Below are 20738 nucleotides of genomic sequence, written 5' to 3'. Positions count from 1 at the left end.
AATAAGTATATGAAAGATTTCAATATATTTCAATTCAATATGTGCGTTTTCGGTAAAAAAAAAACATATCGAATTAAGTTAGATCAACTTTTTAAAAAACGAGGACGAGTTATAAATGAATTTAGCGTGTCTTGTCCTAAGCCACCTTTAGTATATTTTATTATTAATTTAAGTTTATATTTATATATGTAATTAATAAAGTTATTTTTTAATATTTTAATTTAAGACCCCAATTAGCTATTTTTTCATTTTTTATTTTTGTTTTTCATTCTTTGGTTTTTTTACTTTTTTTTGTTTTTAGCTTTTATATTTTTATTAGATAAATTTTGTAAGAAAAAGAGACCAATTAAGGTATTCATGTATTACTTCCATTTGATTTTTTTACTTTTTTTCTTTTTTTAATTAGGTAAATTTTACAAAAAAAATGATTATGTAAAAATTGTTTTGAATTTAATTTTTTAAAACCTATATCAAAACAATAAAAAATAAAAATAAATTACAAATTATTTAAAATAATTTAAAAATACTTATTTTAATTAATAAAACAATCGAATAACACTTGTTCCCCAGTTAGTATAAAAAAACAAAAAACCACAAACTATTAAGACAGAGAAGATGGAGGAAGCCCGAAAAAAGATTAAAAAGCAACGTACATTATACAACATTCCTGAAACAATTTGAACAAAGATAAAGCGGTGACAGAGGAAGTCACTATTCAAGATGGGTACCTATTGCACAATACTGAAGATCCTTTGTAAGCTCCCCATTTCGGTCCGTATCGCGTCCAAATATCTCAAAGGAATACAATTCGTCGAGGAATACTCATGCGTACTCTGTTATGACATCAACATAATATATATATATATATATATACATGTATATATATAGCTATCTTAATTATTTTCCCCAATTGGGTAGGCCTCGATAATGGAGGGCAAAGCAGGAATGTTGATGATTTTGTAACGAGGGAAGCCTCCTTCCTTCAATATTTTCTTCCATTCAAGCTCTGTCCTCTCTTTTCCACCAGAGGAATGTGCAAGCATTAGGAGATCGAATATCAGCCTCACGTCGTCAAACAGGGCACTACCACCTGGTTGCACAACGCATTCCACTAAAATGACTTTCCCTGTTTCCGCTGGAATTGCGTTTCTGCAGTTTCTTAAAATTTTGATGCAATCTTCGTCACTCCAGTCATGCAATATCCACTACACACAAACATATATAAAAAGGAATTTGTTAAGTTTGCTTAATTATCATCATATTTTTGTTTTGTTGTGAACTTTTTCTTTTTTTTTTTTTTTATAAAAACTATTTTTTATCTGATATGCCAAAAGGATTTGCAATTAAAAGTTCAGTCTCATTTTTTCCTATTTGATTTTCCCTGAATTTAAGAAAATTTTTTTAATTTTATTGTCTTCAAAAAAGAAAAGATAGTATAATTAATTGATATAAAAAATTAAAATATCAAAAAAATTCTTGAATTATTTTACTTTTAAAATAATTATTTTTTGTTTTGATTATATTCGAATAAATTTTTATTATTTAATTCATATCTTAATAAAATTTTATTTTAAACAAAAAAATTAAATTTATGTTAAAAGTTTATTTAATTACAAAGTAAAAGTTGAGAAATTATTTGGATGTAAATTAAAAATTTATTTGTGTATTAAAATTATAAAAATTTATTTAAATAAAATGGTGAGATTTATAAGTTTTTTTATTCACCTAAAAAAAAATGAGAGGATGGTATGATTGACTTTTATCCAACTATCCTTCACCTACCTACCACACAAGGATAATTATTAGACAGAATTCAAAGAAAATATTGTTATGTTATCATTAGTTTTTGAGTTGATCAATACAACCATTAAGGATGATGTTTGGTTAAATCATGTCAAAAACTGTTTATACCTAACAAAGAAGAAATGTCGATGTAATTCTAATAAAAGATTAGAAACTCGTTTAACAGGTCTCACCTTCATGATACTGCATCAGCTTTAGGGATGGACTCAAACATGTCACCTCCAATGTGGCGGACACCAGGGTATGTCGGTGCTTTCTCGACCACATGTGGCAAATCGAAGTTAGTCCCTTTGATGTGCGGATAAGCTTTCACAATCCCAGATATCAAGCCTCCTGTCCCACCTCCAACATCAATTAATGATCCTATGGAGCTGAAACCTTCTTTATGCCCTGATAGAATTTCCCTTGTCACCACTTTGGATGTACAGGACATGGCATCGTTTAAAAGATCGTTGAATTTAGGATTTCCTGATGCAAACTCAAATATCTCACATCCATGAGCCATCTTGAAAGCAGTGCCACCTTCTCTAACACATTGGCTAAAGTAGTGCCAGGGAGCCATTAGCCAGGGATGGTCCTGCATAAGTATCATGGGTGCCAGGCTTAGCTCCGAGTCATGTAGAAGCCATCTTGATGAGTGAGTCAGGCCATAGAGGGGCTCTCCACCGTCGGAAGGATGATGGACAGTGAAAAGCTTTCTCCGGACGAGCAATTTCATGATGCGAGCGAGGCACGTGATATCCGGAGAAGGACCCCCATCAAGACATGAAGCTATTTGTGCCAAAGTGAGTGGCACATCGTGGGAGTGTATTATATCAGCTATGCGGAGCTCCACAGCAAACTTGAGTGCCATGGAATCTGCAAAGCTGAACATGTATTGCCATATTGTGGCTTGGCTTTGTAGCGTCGCCTCAGCTTCTTTCGACTCCATTTAATTCGAGATATCCTTTTCGAAGTGTGATTCTTAATTCTAATGTAAAGTCGGCGAAGAGAGAGAATAAACGGGAGAAGTTGTATGGTGATAGGAGATACTTGGGAAGTCTGTTCGAGAATATGTGGAATTTAGGAAGAAGACGAAGGGACCCAAGCTGCCCCAGCTAACCACTCCTCATCCTCATCCAACAACTTTGTTTACGCCACCTATATGAATATTCTTACGTTTGTACGCGTGATAATTATGTGAATATTCTTACGTTTGTAGTTTCGGCAAAATTTGTTTATATTATTTTTTAGTTTAGATCGTATAAATATTAAAATGTTAAATTTTAGTTTAGAATTAATTCATTTAAGTTAAATAAGTTTATTTATAAATATTAAATAAATATGTTTATGAATATGTTAATAAAGATAAATTAATAGTTAAAAAATTAATTATGCAAATTAATGACTTCAACTCTCAAAAGTGAAGGAAGGATGCCTATTTATAAAGAGATTCTTTTCATGCGTTAGCTTTCTAAATTATGTGTAATAGAAATATTATAAGCAAAAAAAATATTTTTATAACTTGTTTATCATTTATTTTAGAGTATTAAAAATTATATTAACAATAATATTTTTAAAACATTATGAAAGATTTTTAATATATGTTAAGTATAGTTTTTAATGAATTAATATTAAATTATGATTAAAATTTTATTAATAGATATTTAACCACAAGAAATAAAACAAAATTAAATAAATATTATTGAATTTGTTTATGAATGTTAAATAAATTTATTCTTAAATATAAATGAACGAAACATATTTTTATTCATATTCAATTTATTTATTAAATGAATAGTAAAATATAATTCGAAATCATTTATTAAAATTAATAAAAGAATAAAAATAAATATATTTATAAATAATTTTTTGAAAGCTTTTATAGTTTAAACCTTTGTCTTTTAGTATTTTAAAATTAATTAATATAATATTTATAATAATAATTTTATATTAAATATAGTAATTGATAATTTTATTCATAATTTTTAATATATTAAGTGAAGATGTTATTTTATATAGTAATTTTAAATAATGTCCTTAAAGCAATGATTAGCAAAATTCGTAATATAAAATTAAACATTTTACATAATTTAAATATATTTATTTATTTTAAGACTTTTCAATATTTGTAAATACAATAAAATTATGAACAATATGATAAAAAGTAGCATTCTTGTACAGGGGAAAATAAGTTTCATGAAAAAAAATAATAATAAAGCCTCCAGCATGAGAAACGTTTCTTCTAGATCCGGCAACGTATGTCATCCAAACGCAATAATGACTCCCAATTAACAATATTTATATTGTCTCTCCAATTTGTTTCTGAGAAATTCAATGTTAAACAAACGTATAGGCGCTTCTAGAACTCATGTCACATTCATTATCCAGATCAGATCCACATCAGTATTTTTGCAGATTAGCATTGAAAAAGGTTGAGGATTATGTTTCCAATACATCGACCTCACTGAGTTGCGTTACCAGAATGACAGCCTCAATGACTATTGTGCTTATGAATAATGTCTTAAAAAAAAAAAAATCTTAGCATTCAATATTTGGACACATCAGATCATTCAGATTCAGAACAAAACAAGCAAAACTTGTTTCAAAATTATCATTTATGTATTCTACTTACACGTCAAAGGTTGGAATTTCGCATTTTTATACCTAAAACAGCATGTTCATGAAAAACCAAGTTCAAACCTGTAGCAGGAACTAGATAGAGGGCATCAAAATATTTGAATACGGCACCAGAGACTCAGGAACCCAAATTCTTGAAGCTTTCTGCATATTCATGAAACGAACCAACAGCGAGGCAGCAGCAATATGACAAGTTAATTCCGTCATTTGAGATCTATACCATCCACATGCCCACTGGCGGCATTGAGTACTGGCACTTCATGTTATCCCAATCTGATAATATAGCTAGTTTCAATCTGGTGCCTTGATAGCCTTGACGGTTTAAGCTTCTGTAGTGTCCGTTTCAGTGTGCAAATCTCAGCTGTAAAGCCTAAAAAAACCTGTCCTAGAATACGTTTTTAAAGTCTATAACAAATCAGTTAATAAACCATCAAATTTGGAACATCCCCATTATTTGGCAAAATTGTCCAAGAAGGATTAGCATTTTTGGTGGCTCCAAACAACTGTTGACAGAAGAGCTATAGGTATAACAGGTTGTAGGCTGGTAAATCCTGTATTCTGTGAACATCATCCAAAGAAAGTTCTCTCTGAAGTTGTGTGCGTGTTGCTTGTAAAACCTCCTGCAGGAATTGCAGGAATGAAAATAGTAGAAAATTAGGGATTGAAATAGCTCATTCAGAAAGATGAAGAAAAAAGAAGAGGTCAAATTACAGTAGTAATTGATATCGAGCAATAAATTATGATTCGGGAAAGGAATATACAAGGAGCAAGCATTATAGAAAAAAAATGAAGATGGGGGAGGGGGGGGGGGATTTAGCATAACTTAAGGAAGGAATGTGGTTTTATTATCCAGATGCAACAGGTCACATAGTAAACATGGGCAGGAAACATACAAACGGAAAATTCTCTAAATAAACCAGATCCTATGCAATACTCAAGATATTCAAAGAGTTTATTATTTTCCTTTAGATATTAAATTGTAGACCAGAAAGGTATATCCTACTGGATAATTGAACTCCATCCCACTCTAACAGGGGCAATTAACTAAAAGGAATAACGAGCCTTCCATAATCCATTGCTGTTCTGGACCATTTCATGTGTCTGATTGTTTTGGTGTATGGAAAGGTGCATTTTTAAGGTGACTAGGTCAGATACCATCATCATAAAAAAAAAAAATAGTTTCCAGAACATGATACAAAGAGTAAAATGCATTATCTGTGACATTGTTATAATATTTCATTTTCATCTAGACTTTTATAACTCAATTTTTGGATTCTCAACCTTCTAAAGTATTCCAAATGCATTCATCCCATCAAACACAATTAAAAATTTCAACGTAACATGCCACCTCAGCACAATGTGGGAAAATTTAGCCCAAAAAATAAGCAGACCCACCTAACTTTGCCACATAAGCATTCACATGGAAATCCACACGGCATTGAGGTGAGAGATTATGTCAAATTGTAATGGAAGTGGATGGAATTAATAAATTTTTGGAACATTTTTAAAAAGCCACAGATCCAAAAACTGAGGTTTAAAAGTCAAGGACGAAAATGAAATTTTGTAGAAAGAACATGCATGTCTGATGCAATTTACTCTTGATACAAGCAAAGCTGCTACATACTATAAATTCCCAGCAGCCAGTGACTGTTAAGGAGGTTACTTAATATTTCACTAGATGTATTGATTGCCTATAAATCCTTTCTTAAGCTTTTATGCTTAAATACGACTTCCACATAAATCAATCAGCATCTATTTCTGTCTGGTCACCATAAAAAATGGAAAAGGAAGAAATAAATGGACAATTTGGATGGTTTGGGATTTCAAGTTTAAATGAAATTAAAATTAAAAAAAAATCCAGTGTTTGTAAATCCGTCGGAGGAAGACTATTTTCACAATGTGAATGTGAGAATTAGTCTGTAACGGAGAGAAAGGGAGAGAGAAGTACATTGAACTTCATGTAGGAAGCATGCATAGCAAGCCACTGAGCTTCCATCATTTCAAAAGCTATACAATATAGTACATCGAAGGCTTCTTCATCTTCTGCAATTTCAGACATTCAGATCATGATGTTTAATACAGAGAACTGAAAAAGAGAAATCAGTTATATAGATCTAACAGTGCTTGAGTCGAAAGAACTTAGATCCATGGTTCTGTTACCTCCTAATAGTTTTAGGAAATTGAACCCTGGGAGATTTTTTGGTTTTGCTGCAAAAACAGAGAGGATAGATTACAGAACAGCTGACGCATTTTATTTCTATTGATCTTAATCTATAAAAGATGTTTGCATTCTAACTAAATAGATCCTCTTAACATAGCAGAGCATTTAGAAACTTGCACTCTTGACTTCCTTGATAATAAATACTATATAATATCTGATCATCAAAAATATCAGGATTAACAAATTTTCAGAAGATAAAGATAGTCTACCGAAACTAAAACACAAGGCTTCCACAGTATTTTTCATGAGTAGAGGACACTCAAGAGTCAAGAGTTACCAGACAACAAAAACAGTTGACAGAAACACTTAGAACAACTTTATAGATTATAAACTAAAAATAAATATTGCTTTTCACTCACTACCTAGCACCATGGAGTTATCTTGAACTTACTTTTTAAGGAAAATAAGTGAACACGTCAATGACAAATAGTTAACATTGCTGACCAACCTGAATATAAATCCAACATCTGAATCAACATAAAAGATACATTGATGCCAGCAACGGCGAATGGGTATTCCCAAGTTGCTCTAGTTCCACCTTGTTTAAACAATAACCTATGGAAAGATGCCTTCATTTTGTATTTTTATATCATTAGTCAATAAGCCAATTTTCTTGCAGAAATCTAGACACACAAAAAGCCTAAAAAGAAACTGAAGGCTTACCGGGTAAGTTCGGCCAAAAAACAGCAAGTTTTCCAGAGCGATAAAACCACAACCCCTAAAGAGAGAAGTTCACTTTTAGAATAATTAATTTTGATTTTGAACATAGGAATTTGGGAAAAAGACAGTTTTACCAAGGTGTATTTGCCAATTACTGTGTGATATTTGTTGGACTTCCTTTCCAACTATCTAACCTCTACAGCATTAGAAAGAATCAAAACTCTTACCAATGTGCATTTGCACATATGTTCGAGTTATAAATCCATTCCTCATGTGTTAACAGTATATAAAGAACATATTCATCCTGTGGGATGAAACTATGACTAGAAGCTGCTGTTAATGACCAAAACTCCATTGCTTGATGATATCCTTTAAAATTAGATAATTCAGCATAGATTTATTACGGTTATGGGAAACAAAGTGGTAAATAAAACATATAATGGAAAACGTTATTCCCATATGATGTTTATATGGCCTGCAGAAGAAACTTATTCCTACTGTCAAGAGAACGTTTAGAGAAGAAATGACTACAACCTCTAAAGAAATATGTTTCCTCTGACCACGATTCATTGTTGGCAAGGGATAGATAGTGTGTTAAAAAGTCAGAAAAAATAGAATAAAAGAACTGTACCGAAAGTCAGTTGATGGATTAGGGCCTTGCCACCCCATTTCTTTCCACTGTTCAGAGATCAAGCCTTTCAGAGCAACATTAGGAAAAGCAATATGCCACAATGCTCTGAGAGCTTCCTGTCACATCAAAGAACCATAAGGTCAACTGTCTGCCAATTTATACTAATTGAAATGAAACATGATGAAGGCAGAATACTTGAAACCATAACTATTTACAAATTGTAGAAATTACATGACAGATCAATATATTTAGATATGAGATTTTACAAGAACTCTCAATTACTCCTCCAACCCGCATCCACCCCACCCCCCCACCCAAAATATATATATATATATATATATATATATATATATATATAAACTAATCCTAAGATTTAAATGGAAAACATGACCTGCTATTTTTACTTCCCTTTTGGTTCAATTACAGAAATAGTAAATTGATCCCAAATTAGTTCTTATCCACCATACCAAACATAGACCGAGAAAATCCAATTGCTTGTCATGTCTTGTGATAGACAAAAACAAGGTCGATATTTATTATGTATAACCAAGTCTGATCAAAGTTAGAAAAGATAAAGAAAATATGGATGTTAGAAGAATGAAGAATGTACCTGATGGTCAGGACTAGTCTCATCAAAAGGTATATGTATTCGTTCTTGGAGCTTTTTAAGTCTTTGTTCCTGGTCAGAAGTTAAAAAAACTAAATCATTTTTATTATTACTGAGGCTAAGAATGGAATATGGATTTATATATATATATATATATATATACATATACATATACATATACATATACATATTAATACAAATCACCCCAAGAAAATCAATATTATAATTCTGCATCAAATTGTCATTATTGCAGGACAAATCTCTCAGTGCATCTTCAAGCTGCAGCACTAAGAAATGACAGCAAAAAGAAGTTCAATTCTACTCAAATAAGTCTTATTTTCAATTGTAAACTATAGGGGATTGTTTACATGAAAATGCTGCATTGAATGGCTTATAACAATGTACATAGAAATTACAGGAAAACAAATAGTTTTATTATCAAAAATAAAATTACACATAACAAGGTTGAAAACATATATGTTGCAATCAGTCCTAATACTTGGGTAACGTTCTCAATTACCTGAATAGGAGTCAAAGGATAGTCAATAAACTTCTCATTACGCTTAATACTTAAGCGATTGAAGAGCCCTCCTATCAATGATCGTGATCCAACCATAGCTTTAGCTACAAGCATAGAAGACTGATCAGAGATATTAGAGAGTGAGTTGTACATAGAATGATTGGCCAGTTAATGTGCGTCTCAATGTTGAAATTGGTTGATGCAGCCTTAAACATTGCATATACACATTTGCCGCAGTTTTTCTCTAATTAATTTCTCTATGCTGCTTATTTTGTGACTTGAGACAGAGGAAAGGAGAAAAGAAGTAAAATGAACCTATAAAGAATAAATCCTAATAAAGAAAGCTAGAAAAACTGGAAAACTTTCTAGGAAACCAAATTTGCCATTAGCAATAGGTTATGCTGTATTCTGCACTCTAAGAAATTTTTAGCTCTCAGTATTTTGAAATGCCAATGGCCTGTCAGTATAAGCCTATTAAAACAAATCCCATGAGACTTCAATGTGAAAGATGAAAAGCTCAAGGAAGCTCAAATAGTCTTGGGAGATTAGACAATTCCAACTAGTTAAGGTCTACAATTGTTTTCCCTCTGTTTGGCTACATATTAAGCTGTCACAATGTTCATTTCAGTAAACATTGTATATCAATAAAGTAGGAACTGAACAAACATACACTTTAATGGCAAACATATAATGACAATTAAGACCATCTTAATCTGTCAACCATTAAAGGGAAATTCAGCCAAAGCTAGGAATGCTGAAAAAAGTTATCAGGAAAATCTACTCACTAAAACATTGAGCCAACTTTGTTATTACATGAGTGGAACTGCGAGGCCATTCCAACCCTTCACTGCCCTTCTTTTCTCTCCGGTAAACTTCATCCTCATCATGCTACATTTGAATTTTCAGCATACTATTCAGTACCAATTAGTTGCATAGAATAAAATGCCCTTGACCTGACAGAGAATACTAGGCTGCAAAATTTATGAACTCTTTTCATGACAGGTGCATGACTCAAATTTGGAAGCTAGTCGCTGGACATTGTGCCTCTACATAGATTGCTATAAAGATAATTAAGCTCTTAACTATTCATTATAGAATGTAATGAATTCATTCTGACAATGGAAAAAAAAAATGCCGAAAGTCGTTATGCTCTAGGAAAGCACAATTATAAAGTTACTGAAGTCATAATTATCAAATATCATTATGATCAGTTGATTCAGTTGAAATATTACATTTATAAAAGATTAATAACAAACACAGATTAAGCTAATAGGCATATGTAATTAATAGCGTTGCAATAGCAACACTAATCAAAATTAGAGAGACAGAAAAAGGGGAGAGGATTACTCTGTGGAGAGAAGAGCAAGAAGGAAAGCATTGCCGACGCTTCCTTATTCTCATGAGGGGACCAAAAATAAAAGATATAGATTCTTACATTCTTTTTAACCGAAAGCAAAAGGAATAGCAAATAAAAAAAAGATCCAAAAAGGATTGAAGAAATGATTGCAGTAAACTCATGGTCCATCCCTTTCCCTTCTCATTATTCAACCCCTCATCATTCCATCTCTCTGAAAGAGAGAGAGAGTCGAGGAATAGAATAATGACACAAATACAAAGATACCCAGAAAACGAAAACAAGCAAACTTTTTTGTTGAGAGCAAAACATCAAGATCGCAACCAAACCTCACTTTTTGCGTAACTTTATGCTGTGAGAAAGGTTTTTTGCATCCCAAAACAACAAATTCAAGAAAAAGCTTGTAATGCATAAGAAAGAAATGAAAAGAGGAAAAGTCGTACAAGATAATAGCACATGTCTCTTCTCTGGAAAACATTGACAGGCAAGACAAAAATCACACCCACAACAAACGCACGCATAAGGAAAAAGAAAGGGTAAAACCTTTTATTTTGAAAGAGATTCTCTGCCTGTTATTGCATACGTTGGGAACAAATTTTGGTGATTGTGTCCTGGAGGGGGCCGGTTGGGCAAAAGAGTGGGGCCATAACTGATTGAGGCAGGGCCGCAGAGGGTGAGGGAGAGAGAGAAAGAGAAAGAGAAAAAGAAGGGAAAGTGTCAAATCCCATCCCAAATTAAAAAATATGTATGTTTGAATCGTATATAATATCATATTATAATATATATATATATTATATATATATGATAAAATTTATTTAGGTATATAATTAGGTGAATAACTTATATTATTAATACGATAGTTTTAAATAATTTTATTCCATTAATTTTTAATTTTTAAAAATTTAAAAATTTATATTTATTTAAATCTTTCAAAATATATAAAATTTATCTTAATTTAAACCTAATAAAAGATATCTCTTACCTCACTTTTATCTATGTATATGAAATATAAAATTTAAATAATTTTTAAATATTAAATTCTTAAATCTTAAGAACCATAAAAAATTATATACCAATTAAATCAATATTCATATAAATTTAAATAAATAAAATTTGTGATTGAACCACTATTATTTATTATTTTATTTTATTTTTTATAATTTAAAATAAAAAAGAAAGATATTTTATTTCAATTTAAAATTTCACACATAGTTAAATTTAAAATTATACTAACCTCTTTTATCTTATTAAAATTAAACTTAGATAAATTACATTTTTAAAAATTTAAATTTTTTTTAAATTAAATAATTATCAAATATATATTTATGATTTTTCTCACAATCAAATTTTTTTCTTTATAGAAGATAGAATAATTAGTTTTTATCATAAAAATTTGACATCATAAAGTTTTAAAATTAAATATGAAAAAGTCTTTCATGATATATCACATGTATAAATCTTAGTTTTTATAATAAAATAATATATGCTTTTAAAAATGTATATAATTGTGAACAAGAGATTAACTTTCTCATTAAGATTTGTATGTAATTTTACTTTCATTATTTAAAGCTTTTATAATATTTATTTAGATTCTTTCCTAATAATTTATGTATAGAAAATTTTTATAATTTTAAACTATAAATTATAGATGATTATGAATATTTTTATTTATCTATATGTAATATAAAAATTAGTATAAATTAAAATTTTAAAATTTGACAAATATAAAAAAAAAAATTTCGTGCATGGCACAGATAAAAAAACTAGTTGAATTATAAAATTTACCTATCATTTACGACTTGGCTAATTAGTTATCTTTGTGTAAAATGTTTTCTAAGATGAGATTAACATTCAAGCCATTCATGTGTAAAATATTCTGATACTAGATGCATAGGTGCGTTATTGTGGGTCAAAAAGAAAAAACTTTTTTTTTTTATTTTGCAATCTTTATACAATGTTGTTTTTTTTTTTTTTTTTTGTAAAATTTACGTAATCCATTAAACCAAAAAAAAAAAAATGAAAGGTAAAAGAAGCCAAATGGGATGACACCGGATATTTCAATTGAAATTATTTTCTCGTAAAATTTATTTAACAAAAAATAAAAATTAAAAAAATTCAAGTAAAGAAAAAAATCAAAATGAAAAAAAAATCATAAAAGGCATAAATGGACACCCATTAAATGTAAAATATTAAGATATGTTTGGCACATAAGATATGATAAGATAAAATAACATAATATTATTAATTAAATTAAATTAAATAATATCATTTTATTTTGTATTTAATATGTACAAAGATTAAAATAAAATAATTTATTTATTAGTCAAAATTATCTTTCTCTAAAGCTATATAATTTAAATTATTGATATAATTTTTAAAAATATAATAATATATATAAATTTAATCTCATTGATTAAAAATAATTATTTTCACTTTCAGAAATATTAAATCATGTTATACCAATAGGATGGTTAATCCTCATTGTAATCTTATCTCATTTTTTAGATACAAAATAAATATGATATATGATGATTATCATCCTATATATCAAATATGATCTTAATTTTTTAAATTAAAATATATATAAATAATTAACTTTATAATAAAATATAAACTTTAACAAATTCGCAAAAAATGAATTGGTTTAGAGAACTCTATATATGCTTCCAACTTGGCCTCGTTTCTTTTAAAAAACCTAACTCTTTTAAAATTCGATCTTAATTTTTAAAAAATTGACCCTTGTATCAAATTGAAATGAATTGAAACTACTTGGATAATAATTTCTATGAAATAATTATTAATTATGATTTTATAAAGGAAAATTGATTTTTGAGATAATAAGAATTATTTATCAAGAATATGCTTTTGAGAAAATTATAAAAATATTTTTTTGTAAGAATTAACACTTGTGAGATGTTTACAACAAATTTCCTACGAAAAATAAAAGTTTTATATTTTCAAGTTCCATTGAAAAATACTAAAATTGGGAAAATTAGGAAAATGAATTTTTAAATCATCTTGAAGGATTCTAACACTCTACAAAAGTGTTTATTTAGGATTGATTGAAGGATAGAATGATTATGCACTAATTATTTGGCATGTGAACGTTGCTAAAACTTATGATAATTGGAGTTTAAGACTTGTTATTGAATGTTTAAGAATAAGTATTGAAGATAATAAATTCTAAGTTAATAATGATACAAAATGTATTATTTTTATACACTATCAATTAATAATAGGATGACATCTTATTTAATGAATAAAAACTAAACCTTTAAGTACTTAAAAATAAATATTATTAAATTTATTTAGGGTTAATTAATTATTAGAATTTTGCCTGATTTTTTTTTTCTGCTGCCTCTCTCTTCAATATTTTGAAACCTTCACACCCATTTCCAATCTTATTATTTTGACTGCTTTACTCAAATTTTTAATCTCTTCGGTCGATCTTGTTATAGGATTTACAATTTAAAATATAGGTTATATGGGTCTACTCTTCTTTTTTTTTTTTTTTTTATCATTAGAAAAGTAAATAAGTCTTTTTAATCATTTTAAAGATAATTTGAAATGAATTTCGGAATTTGAAACCAAGAATTTTTAATACAAATTTTTGCTTCTATCTGATCTAAAGGTGATGTAATCGATAGAATTCGAATTGATACAATATTAAGCTCGAGTTTAATTTCAATTTTAAATTCGAGGCTTAAAACTCGACTCGAATTAGATCAAGTTTTATTTTTTTAATTTGAGCTCAACTTGAAATAAAAATTGAGTTACTCGAATTCATTCTATTAGGCTCAATTAACATATACAAATAAGCTCGATTCTTATATTTAACAAAAACTCAATTATTTATGCTGGAGTTTGAACTCGAGTTTGAGATATTTTATCAATTAAAATAATAAAAATATATTAAAATATAAAAACTCGATTAAGCTCGTGAACTATTCGAATCAGGTATAAAAATACTTGAATTCGGTTCGATCAATAAATCAAACTATTCGAGCTCGAGCTCAACTCAATAATAATCAAACCTTATTCGAGTTTTATTCGAATCCAAATAGCTTATGAATATTAATGTATCATTTAAACCCCTAATCTAACCTTTTTATTTCCTTTACAAATTAACAAAAGCCCAATCAAACATTCTTACAGAAATTGGCAAAAAGAAAAAAAAAAATCTAAAGTTGGCATTATCATTGATATTTGATCTCATCTCATTTTCAGATAAATCGCCATACTTGAAAAATCTACTCCTATCCTAGCCATAACTTAAAATCGGTCTTTACAATTAATCTTTCATCCAAAAGGTTCTTATGTATCTGTTTTGAAAATATTTTAACTCAAAATCTAAGTAAATGATTAACTTGTGAGCAGCAAATCTATATGAAAAAATAATGATGATCCGCCTTTGTTTTGAAAAATAATTTCTACCTTTGTAACTACGAGTGAAACAGTCGAAATAACAAGGTTGGAAATGGGTGCGACGTTTTCAAAGTATTGAAGAGGGAAGTAAAAATACAAATTAGGAGGGAGCAAAATTTTAATAATTAATTAATCTTAAATAAATTTAATAATATTTATTTTTAAGAATCTAAAAGTTTAATTTTTATTCATTAAATGAGATATCATCCTATTATTAATTAATAGCATATAAGAGTAAATATAGTCGATGTATCAAATATTAACTCATAAATTCTTGTAACGAGATTCAAAAATTTGGAAATTGTATTTTAAAAAAAAAAAACTTGAAAACTATATGAATTATGGCATGTTATATGTGAGAGATTTGATTTCAAATATTATTTGGGGATTAAATAATTTATTGAAATGTGAAAAAGTTAAAAATAAGTAGTCTTACATATGGAAGGTAAGTAGATTTGGATGGGGGCAAGGGGCATGACATGAATAATGACAGCGTGTTGTCAGAAAAACTTTGTATAAAAAAGTTAAAAATCAATTTGGTTGATTGAGAGTAAGGGTGTAAACGAGTCGAGCTGAGTCGAATAGTAAGAAATTCGAGTTCGAGTTCGACTTGTAACTCGAATTTCGATATTTGATTTGAGTTCGATTCGTGATTGAATTTGAATTATTCGAGCTCGCTCGATTAAGCTCGATTAATATGTAAAAATAAGCTCGATTCGTATATTCGACAAGAGTTCGATTATTCATGTTTGAATTCGAACTCGAACTCAAACTCGAAATATTTTATTAATTAAAATAATAAAAAAATATTTAAATATAAAAGCTCGATTAGGCTCGCGAGTTACTCGAGTCAGATATAAAAATACTCTAATTTGACTCGATCGATAAGTCGAGCTACTCGAGCTCGAGCTTGACTCGACAATAATCGAACCGAATTCAAATTTTTTTTAAATCGAATCCGAATAACTTGCGAGTACTAATGTATCATTTATACCTCTATTTGAGAGCAAAAGTGTTTATGAGTTAGTTCGAATCATATTTTTATTTAATATTAATAGTTTATATATTTATTTAAGTTTAATATGATCAGAAATTTCAAATCTTAAAATCTCTATGTAATGAAAGCTCTACCAAATTAACTGAATCAGAACATCATGATTGGATGCCATCTTTTGTTTTTTTTCGTTCTTTTTTTTTTTCACAAATATCCTAATTTATATAGAGGGAATTTTTTGTATACAAAAGGCCATATTAAATCTACTAAATAATGCAAGACAATAATGTTTTAGCGAATCTCACATATTGTAATTTTTTTTTTTTTTTTTTTTATAAAGAAGTCACAACCTAAAGATATGAAAAGAAATTGTAGGTAATAGAATTTAAATTTTAAATTTGCTAGTTATCACTTTTTAATAGTGACAACATGATCTGAGTTAAACTCCAACTTCTATATATTGAATAAGAAAATTTTCCACTTTCTTCTCTCTTAATAACATGAGTAATAAAAGGCGATTGCAAGAGTAAAAAGAAATTATAAACTCTATTGATTACAAACAAAAAAAATAAAAAAGGATGCCAAGTCCACATTACAAGGTAAAAGTAAAATTGGACAAGGCCTGCTACAGACAAGATGGACAACCTAAATCTGTGATAAAAAGAAAAAAATTGAGACAGATGATCTAAGAAATTTCATGGAACTGGATAAGACTTGTTGTTGCAAATGCACTTGTAAGCCATAGGACATGTTTCAGCTTCTTCCAGCGATGCACATACAAAGCTCACCATAACTAGTCTGCAGGGAGTGCACGAACCACATGCATGTGAGCAGTCAGGCAAGCTTGATCCTGCTATCTGTAACGTGTCTGCTCCTTTTCTTAGCGGCATAGGCCTTCTTTTCCGGTATGAATAGGGTTCGGCGGCCATCCCCTCTCCTGTGCTTGGCTGAGAATTGTGGCGCTGGCTATGATCTGTTGCACAATAAAAAATTTCAAAGATAAGAAATAGGTGATAGTGTTTCATAATTCATGCTATCGTAATTAGTAGAATTAAGACAATTTTGGAGAGAATCATACGTACATGTTCGTAGCCGCCTTACATGCCTTGCAGACGTGAAAACAGGAATACAGAAGAGAATGACGACAATTGCAGCAACACAAACAGAAGGTTTCATGGCTATTTTATTATTGTTAGTCACTTTCTATTCTTGCTGTTGGCCGTTGCCCTCCCTAAGCTTGGCAAGTAAAGGATTAAGAGGTAGATAGGGTAAGGAAAAGAGTGAAGTGGATGAACATATTTAAATGGGTAGCGAAAAAAGAATGGTATTGAAGCAAATCACAGGCAAGCGTATGGAAGATGGAGTGCGATGAGAAGAGGTCACATGAAAGAGGGTGCAGGGGAGGGAGGAGGGTCACAGGAGTCTTCAAGCCAGCTTTGGTGGTATTATAGAAGAAGGGTGATAAAAGTTGGAAAGAATTATACTGAATTCAAGTGCTTCTTTTTACGTGAATCCTGACTTGGAATTTGCTTGGCATACATATAACAATAAATGAATGTTTAGTTATTATTATAGAGTGTAAACAGATATAGAAGCTAATAAATTTGGTACCGAGGGTCAATGTGACTGCAATTAATGTTTCTGCTCTTACTACGTTGTTCATGGACTCAATGAGCTTTGGAGTTGGACCTTTTTTTTCTTTTATTGGTTACAGTGGCCCATACAACTTTGTTCTACCCAAATCTTGGGCATAATCCAAAAACCAAGTGGGCTAAGATGCTTACGTAGAAGATTTTATGACACTCCAAGAGTTGTTGAAAGACCCAGACGATGTAGTTCAGCCTCATGGCTCCGGCCGCTTTCCAGGAGATGGCTAGAGCATCCAAAACAAAGGTTTGGTCTTGGGTCATCTTTAATTAAAAAGCAAGCCTACTTAAATTTATAGACACTGGATTTAATGGAACAACCTTTTTTTTTTTTTTAATTTTATTTTGGTACTCAATGGAGAATAGTTTTGATGGTCAAATCATATATAATATTATATTATAAAATATATAAATATTCGATAAAAGTCTGGAAGTTTGCGTAGATAAATTATATTTTTTATGCATAAGAAGTTATCTCAAATAATTTTCTTATTTAGATTACTTTTAAATTGTGACCAATATAATCTAATTTACATATATTATATCTTTTTAAATAAATTTTTTAATAATTTAAATATATATTTTTTTAATTTAAAATTTTCAAATATATTATTTTTTTTAATTTAATAATTTAAATTTAAATTTTTTAATTTTAAAAATCATAACCTTTGAAGAAAATGATTGAATAATAAATGACTTATTAAGCCATTAGTTTAGTGGTTAAAGATGCTTGAGAGAACATAAAAAATTTAATTTCGATTCAAATTTTTCATTTTTCTTATTTGTATTAGGACTTTGTCTTCTTGATATAACAAAAAAAAAAAAGATCTTATCGGTGCTTAAATAAATGTTTCCTCATGTGTCCTAATTTAGGTTGGCTTCTTAAGGTTCATTATGTACAAAGTTTGATATTTAACAAAGGCTAAAAAAAGTTTTCAAATTGATCTTCACTGTCATCTACTCTAGACTAGTAAGGCCCTTGATCATCACCTATAATGGGCTACCGATAGAAAGGGTTCAACTTGAGTGGGAGTATTTCGCTAACCCAAGCGAAGGCACTATAACCTCACGAAAGCATAGGTATTCTACTCTCTCTTAAAAAAGGACAAATTTGAAGTCTGGGTATAAAGTTCGTGCATGAATGCAAACATGCACATGTGTGAGGGAATGCAACAATTGTTAATCAAAATAAAATCAACAATATAATTAGAAACAATATAAAAAAAGTAAAATAACATAACAAAACTAAATGAAACCATTAAAATTTTACCTTTTTTATTTTTTATTTTTTGTTTTGGAATCATATTTTTATTTTAAGATGAAATAAAGAATTAAGATTAAATATTGAAAGACTATAAAATCAAAGTTTGGATGGCACATGTTTAATTTTTGGCTTGACTCTTTAGTTTTCCTAGCAGAGTTGCTAAGCTTTCATAACGATTTTTCATTCGGAGGACTAGATTGCTAGACTTGATGAAAATTTTCGGAGTTGCCACCAATATTTTTGGTATAGTGTGATTGGCCACCCAAAAATATCATCTTTTAATAAAAATTTTAAAATTAATTAAGATTTACTAAAAGACGTTTTAGTCTATGAAATCAAAGTTAGATCCGAAATACGATTACGTGCAAGAAAAGTATCAGTACCCTCACGTCACTCTTTCAAAAAACGGTATCAATTAAACATGTATTATTCTTTAATTTTGATGACATGGTTTTTTTCATATTTAAATTTAATTTTCTAAAATTTATTTATGAAAAACATTTTTTGTTATGAAATTAGTATTATTATTATTTTATTTTATAAATTCTTCAACGTTTTGACAATTTATTAAAAATCTTTATTTTATATAACATTTTAGGAAAATTAACCATTCACAGAATTCTCAAATATTTTGTTTATTTATTATAACTAATTTTGGAATCATCTTGACTCTTTGGCAAAATCCTAAAAATTTAAATCGAATTTTAGGATCATTCTAACTTTCTAACAAAATTCTAAATAAAATCATTCTTTATTGATGATAGTTAAAAAAATGAGATTTTTTCAATTTTTCTTAAGATTCTTACTCAAGAGATTTAATTAATAGTTAAAATTTTTTTTATTGTTTATTTATTATCATTTATCATTTATTATTCTCATAATTTTTTTAAAATAAATTCTTATTTAGTGAAAAAAATCTTTTGGATTATCTTAACTATTTGGTGAAGTCCAAAAATATATATTTTTTGTTAAGAGATTCATTTAAAGAAACATTTTTTTATTATTTATTATTTTTATATTATTTAAATAAATCTTTATTCTAGTAAAAATCAATTTTAGATTATCCCAACTTTATGATGAAATTTGAATTTTTTTTTTACTTGTAATGATTAAAGAAAACTAAACTTTTTCAATTTTCTTTAAAAATTACATTTAAAAATTTATTTAAACATACATTATTTTATTACTTTTTATTTTATTATTATTTTTTAACAAAAATTATTTTTTAAATTATTTTAACACTTTGGTGAAATTTAAGTAACATTTTGCTTGCAACAAAGTTTCAATTTTCCTTAAATAGTTATTTTTTTATAAAGATTTGTGCATTTTTTTATTTTACCAAATCTACATTTTATTTTAATTCAATTTTTATTTTTTTTACTTATTTATGAAAGAATGAATAATAATAATAATAATAATAATATCATAGAAAATAACCAAAAAAATCAACACAATATAAATAAACTAAAAAATCAAAATAAAAAAATAAAAAAATAAAAAAATAAAAAAATAAAAAAATAAAAAAATTGACCAAATGGGTCTAGTCAAGCGTGAGTTCACGCGCAAATCTTGGCAGTCACTTAATGGGTTTAAATGTCAAAAGAGCATGGTTTTGAAGCGCTTATAAAAGGCCAAAATTAGTTTTTTTTTCTTTCACCTCTCTCTTTACCCTAGAGGCCCTTTCTCTAAAAATTTTTTTCCTTTTGTTGACCACCATGTAATCCCAGTTTTCAGTTAGTTGCCACTATGCTGTTGTCAAAAACTTCAATCGGCCTCAAAAAATTTAAATAGTTTGCAGATTCCGATAGGTTTTTTATATTTCGATGGTTGAAAAATTTAACCGATCACTGAAAAATTTAAACTTTTTTAATTTTTAGTGACACAAAAAAATTCAAAAAAATTTCAAAAATTCTTAAGACAATCCTTTTGATCTCTTGAACATCTTTCTTAAAAGACTTTTATATATATATATATAAAAATAATGTCAGATCAAA

General features: G+C 28.6%; 3 protein-coding genes across 10 annotated transcripts; all 3 read right to left on the bottom strand.

Moving 5' to 3' along the window:
- Positions 1–616: 616 nt before the first annotated feature.
- Positions 617–3001, bottom strand: LOC111283002 ((R,S)-reticuline 7-O-methyltransferase-like). Its single transcript, XM_089760924.1, has 2 exons — positions 1988–3001; positions 617–1205 (listed from the first exon to the last, which is right to left on the bottom strand). Exons 1-2 carry the CDS (start codon positions 2732–2734, stop codon positions 894–896), a joined length of 1059 nt encoding a protein of 352 aa, XP_089617050.1. The 5' UTR covers positions 2735–3001; the 3' UTR covers positions 617–893.
- Positions 3002–4360: 1359 nt separating this feature from the next.
- LOC111282645 (uncharacterized) lies at positions 4361–11167 on the bottom strand. Of its 8 annotated transcripts, none has more exons than XM_089760922.1 (10): positions 10959–11167; positions 9847–9949; positions 9062–9181; positions 8545–8613; positions 7935–8050; positions 7307–7361; positions 7092–7212; positions 6583–6630; positions 6371–6465; positions 4361–5042 (listed from the first exon to the last, which is right to left on the bottom strand). In XM_089760922.1, exons 3-10 carry the CDS (start codon positions 9173–9175, stop codon positions 4941–4943), a joined length of 720 nt encoding a protein of 239 aa, XP_089617048.1. In that variant the 5' UTR covers positions 9176–9181; positions 9847–9949; positions 10959–11167; the 3' UTR covers positions 4361–4940. The 8 variants fall into 8 exon arrangements, with proteins under 8 accessions (XP_089617048.1, XP_022726563.1, XP_089617047.1 ...); XM_022870828.2 differs by having other exon boundaries at positions 9062–9165; positions 10959–11166; XM_089760921.1 differs by having other exon boundaries at positions 9062–9165; positions 10859–10967.
- Positions 11168–16202: 5035 nt separating this feature from the next.
- On the bottom strand, positions 16203–17161 carry EPF1 (epidermal patterning factor 1). The gene is made up of 2 exons (XM_089761492.1): positions 16917–17161; positions 16203–16807 (listed from the first exon to the last, which is right to left on the bottom strand). Exons 1-2 carry the CDS (start codon positions 17008–17010, stop codon positions 16530–16532), a joined length of 372 nt encoding a protein of 123 aa, XP_089617618.1. The 5' UTR covers positions 17011–17161; the 3' UTR covers positions 16203–16529.
- Positions 17162–20738: the final 3577 nt, after the last annotated feature.

This window comes from Durio zibethinus, chromosome 5 (genome assembly GCF_047325235.1).
Source record: "Durio zibethinus cultivar Kanyao isolate XHJ-2024 chromosome 5, ASM4732523v1, whole genome shotgun sequence".
Classification (NCBI taxonomy): domain Eukaryota; kingdom Viridiplantae; phylum Streptophyta; class Magnoliopsida; order Malvales; family Malvaceae; genus Durio; species Durio zibethinus.
The sequence above is the reverse complement of the archived record's forward strand: the minus strand, read 5'-3'. Positions and strand labels throughout refer to the sequence as shown.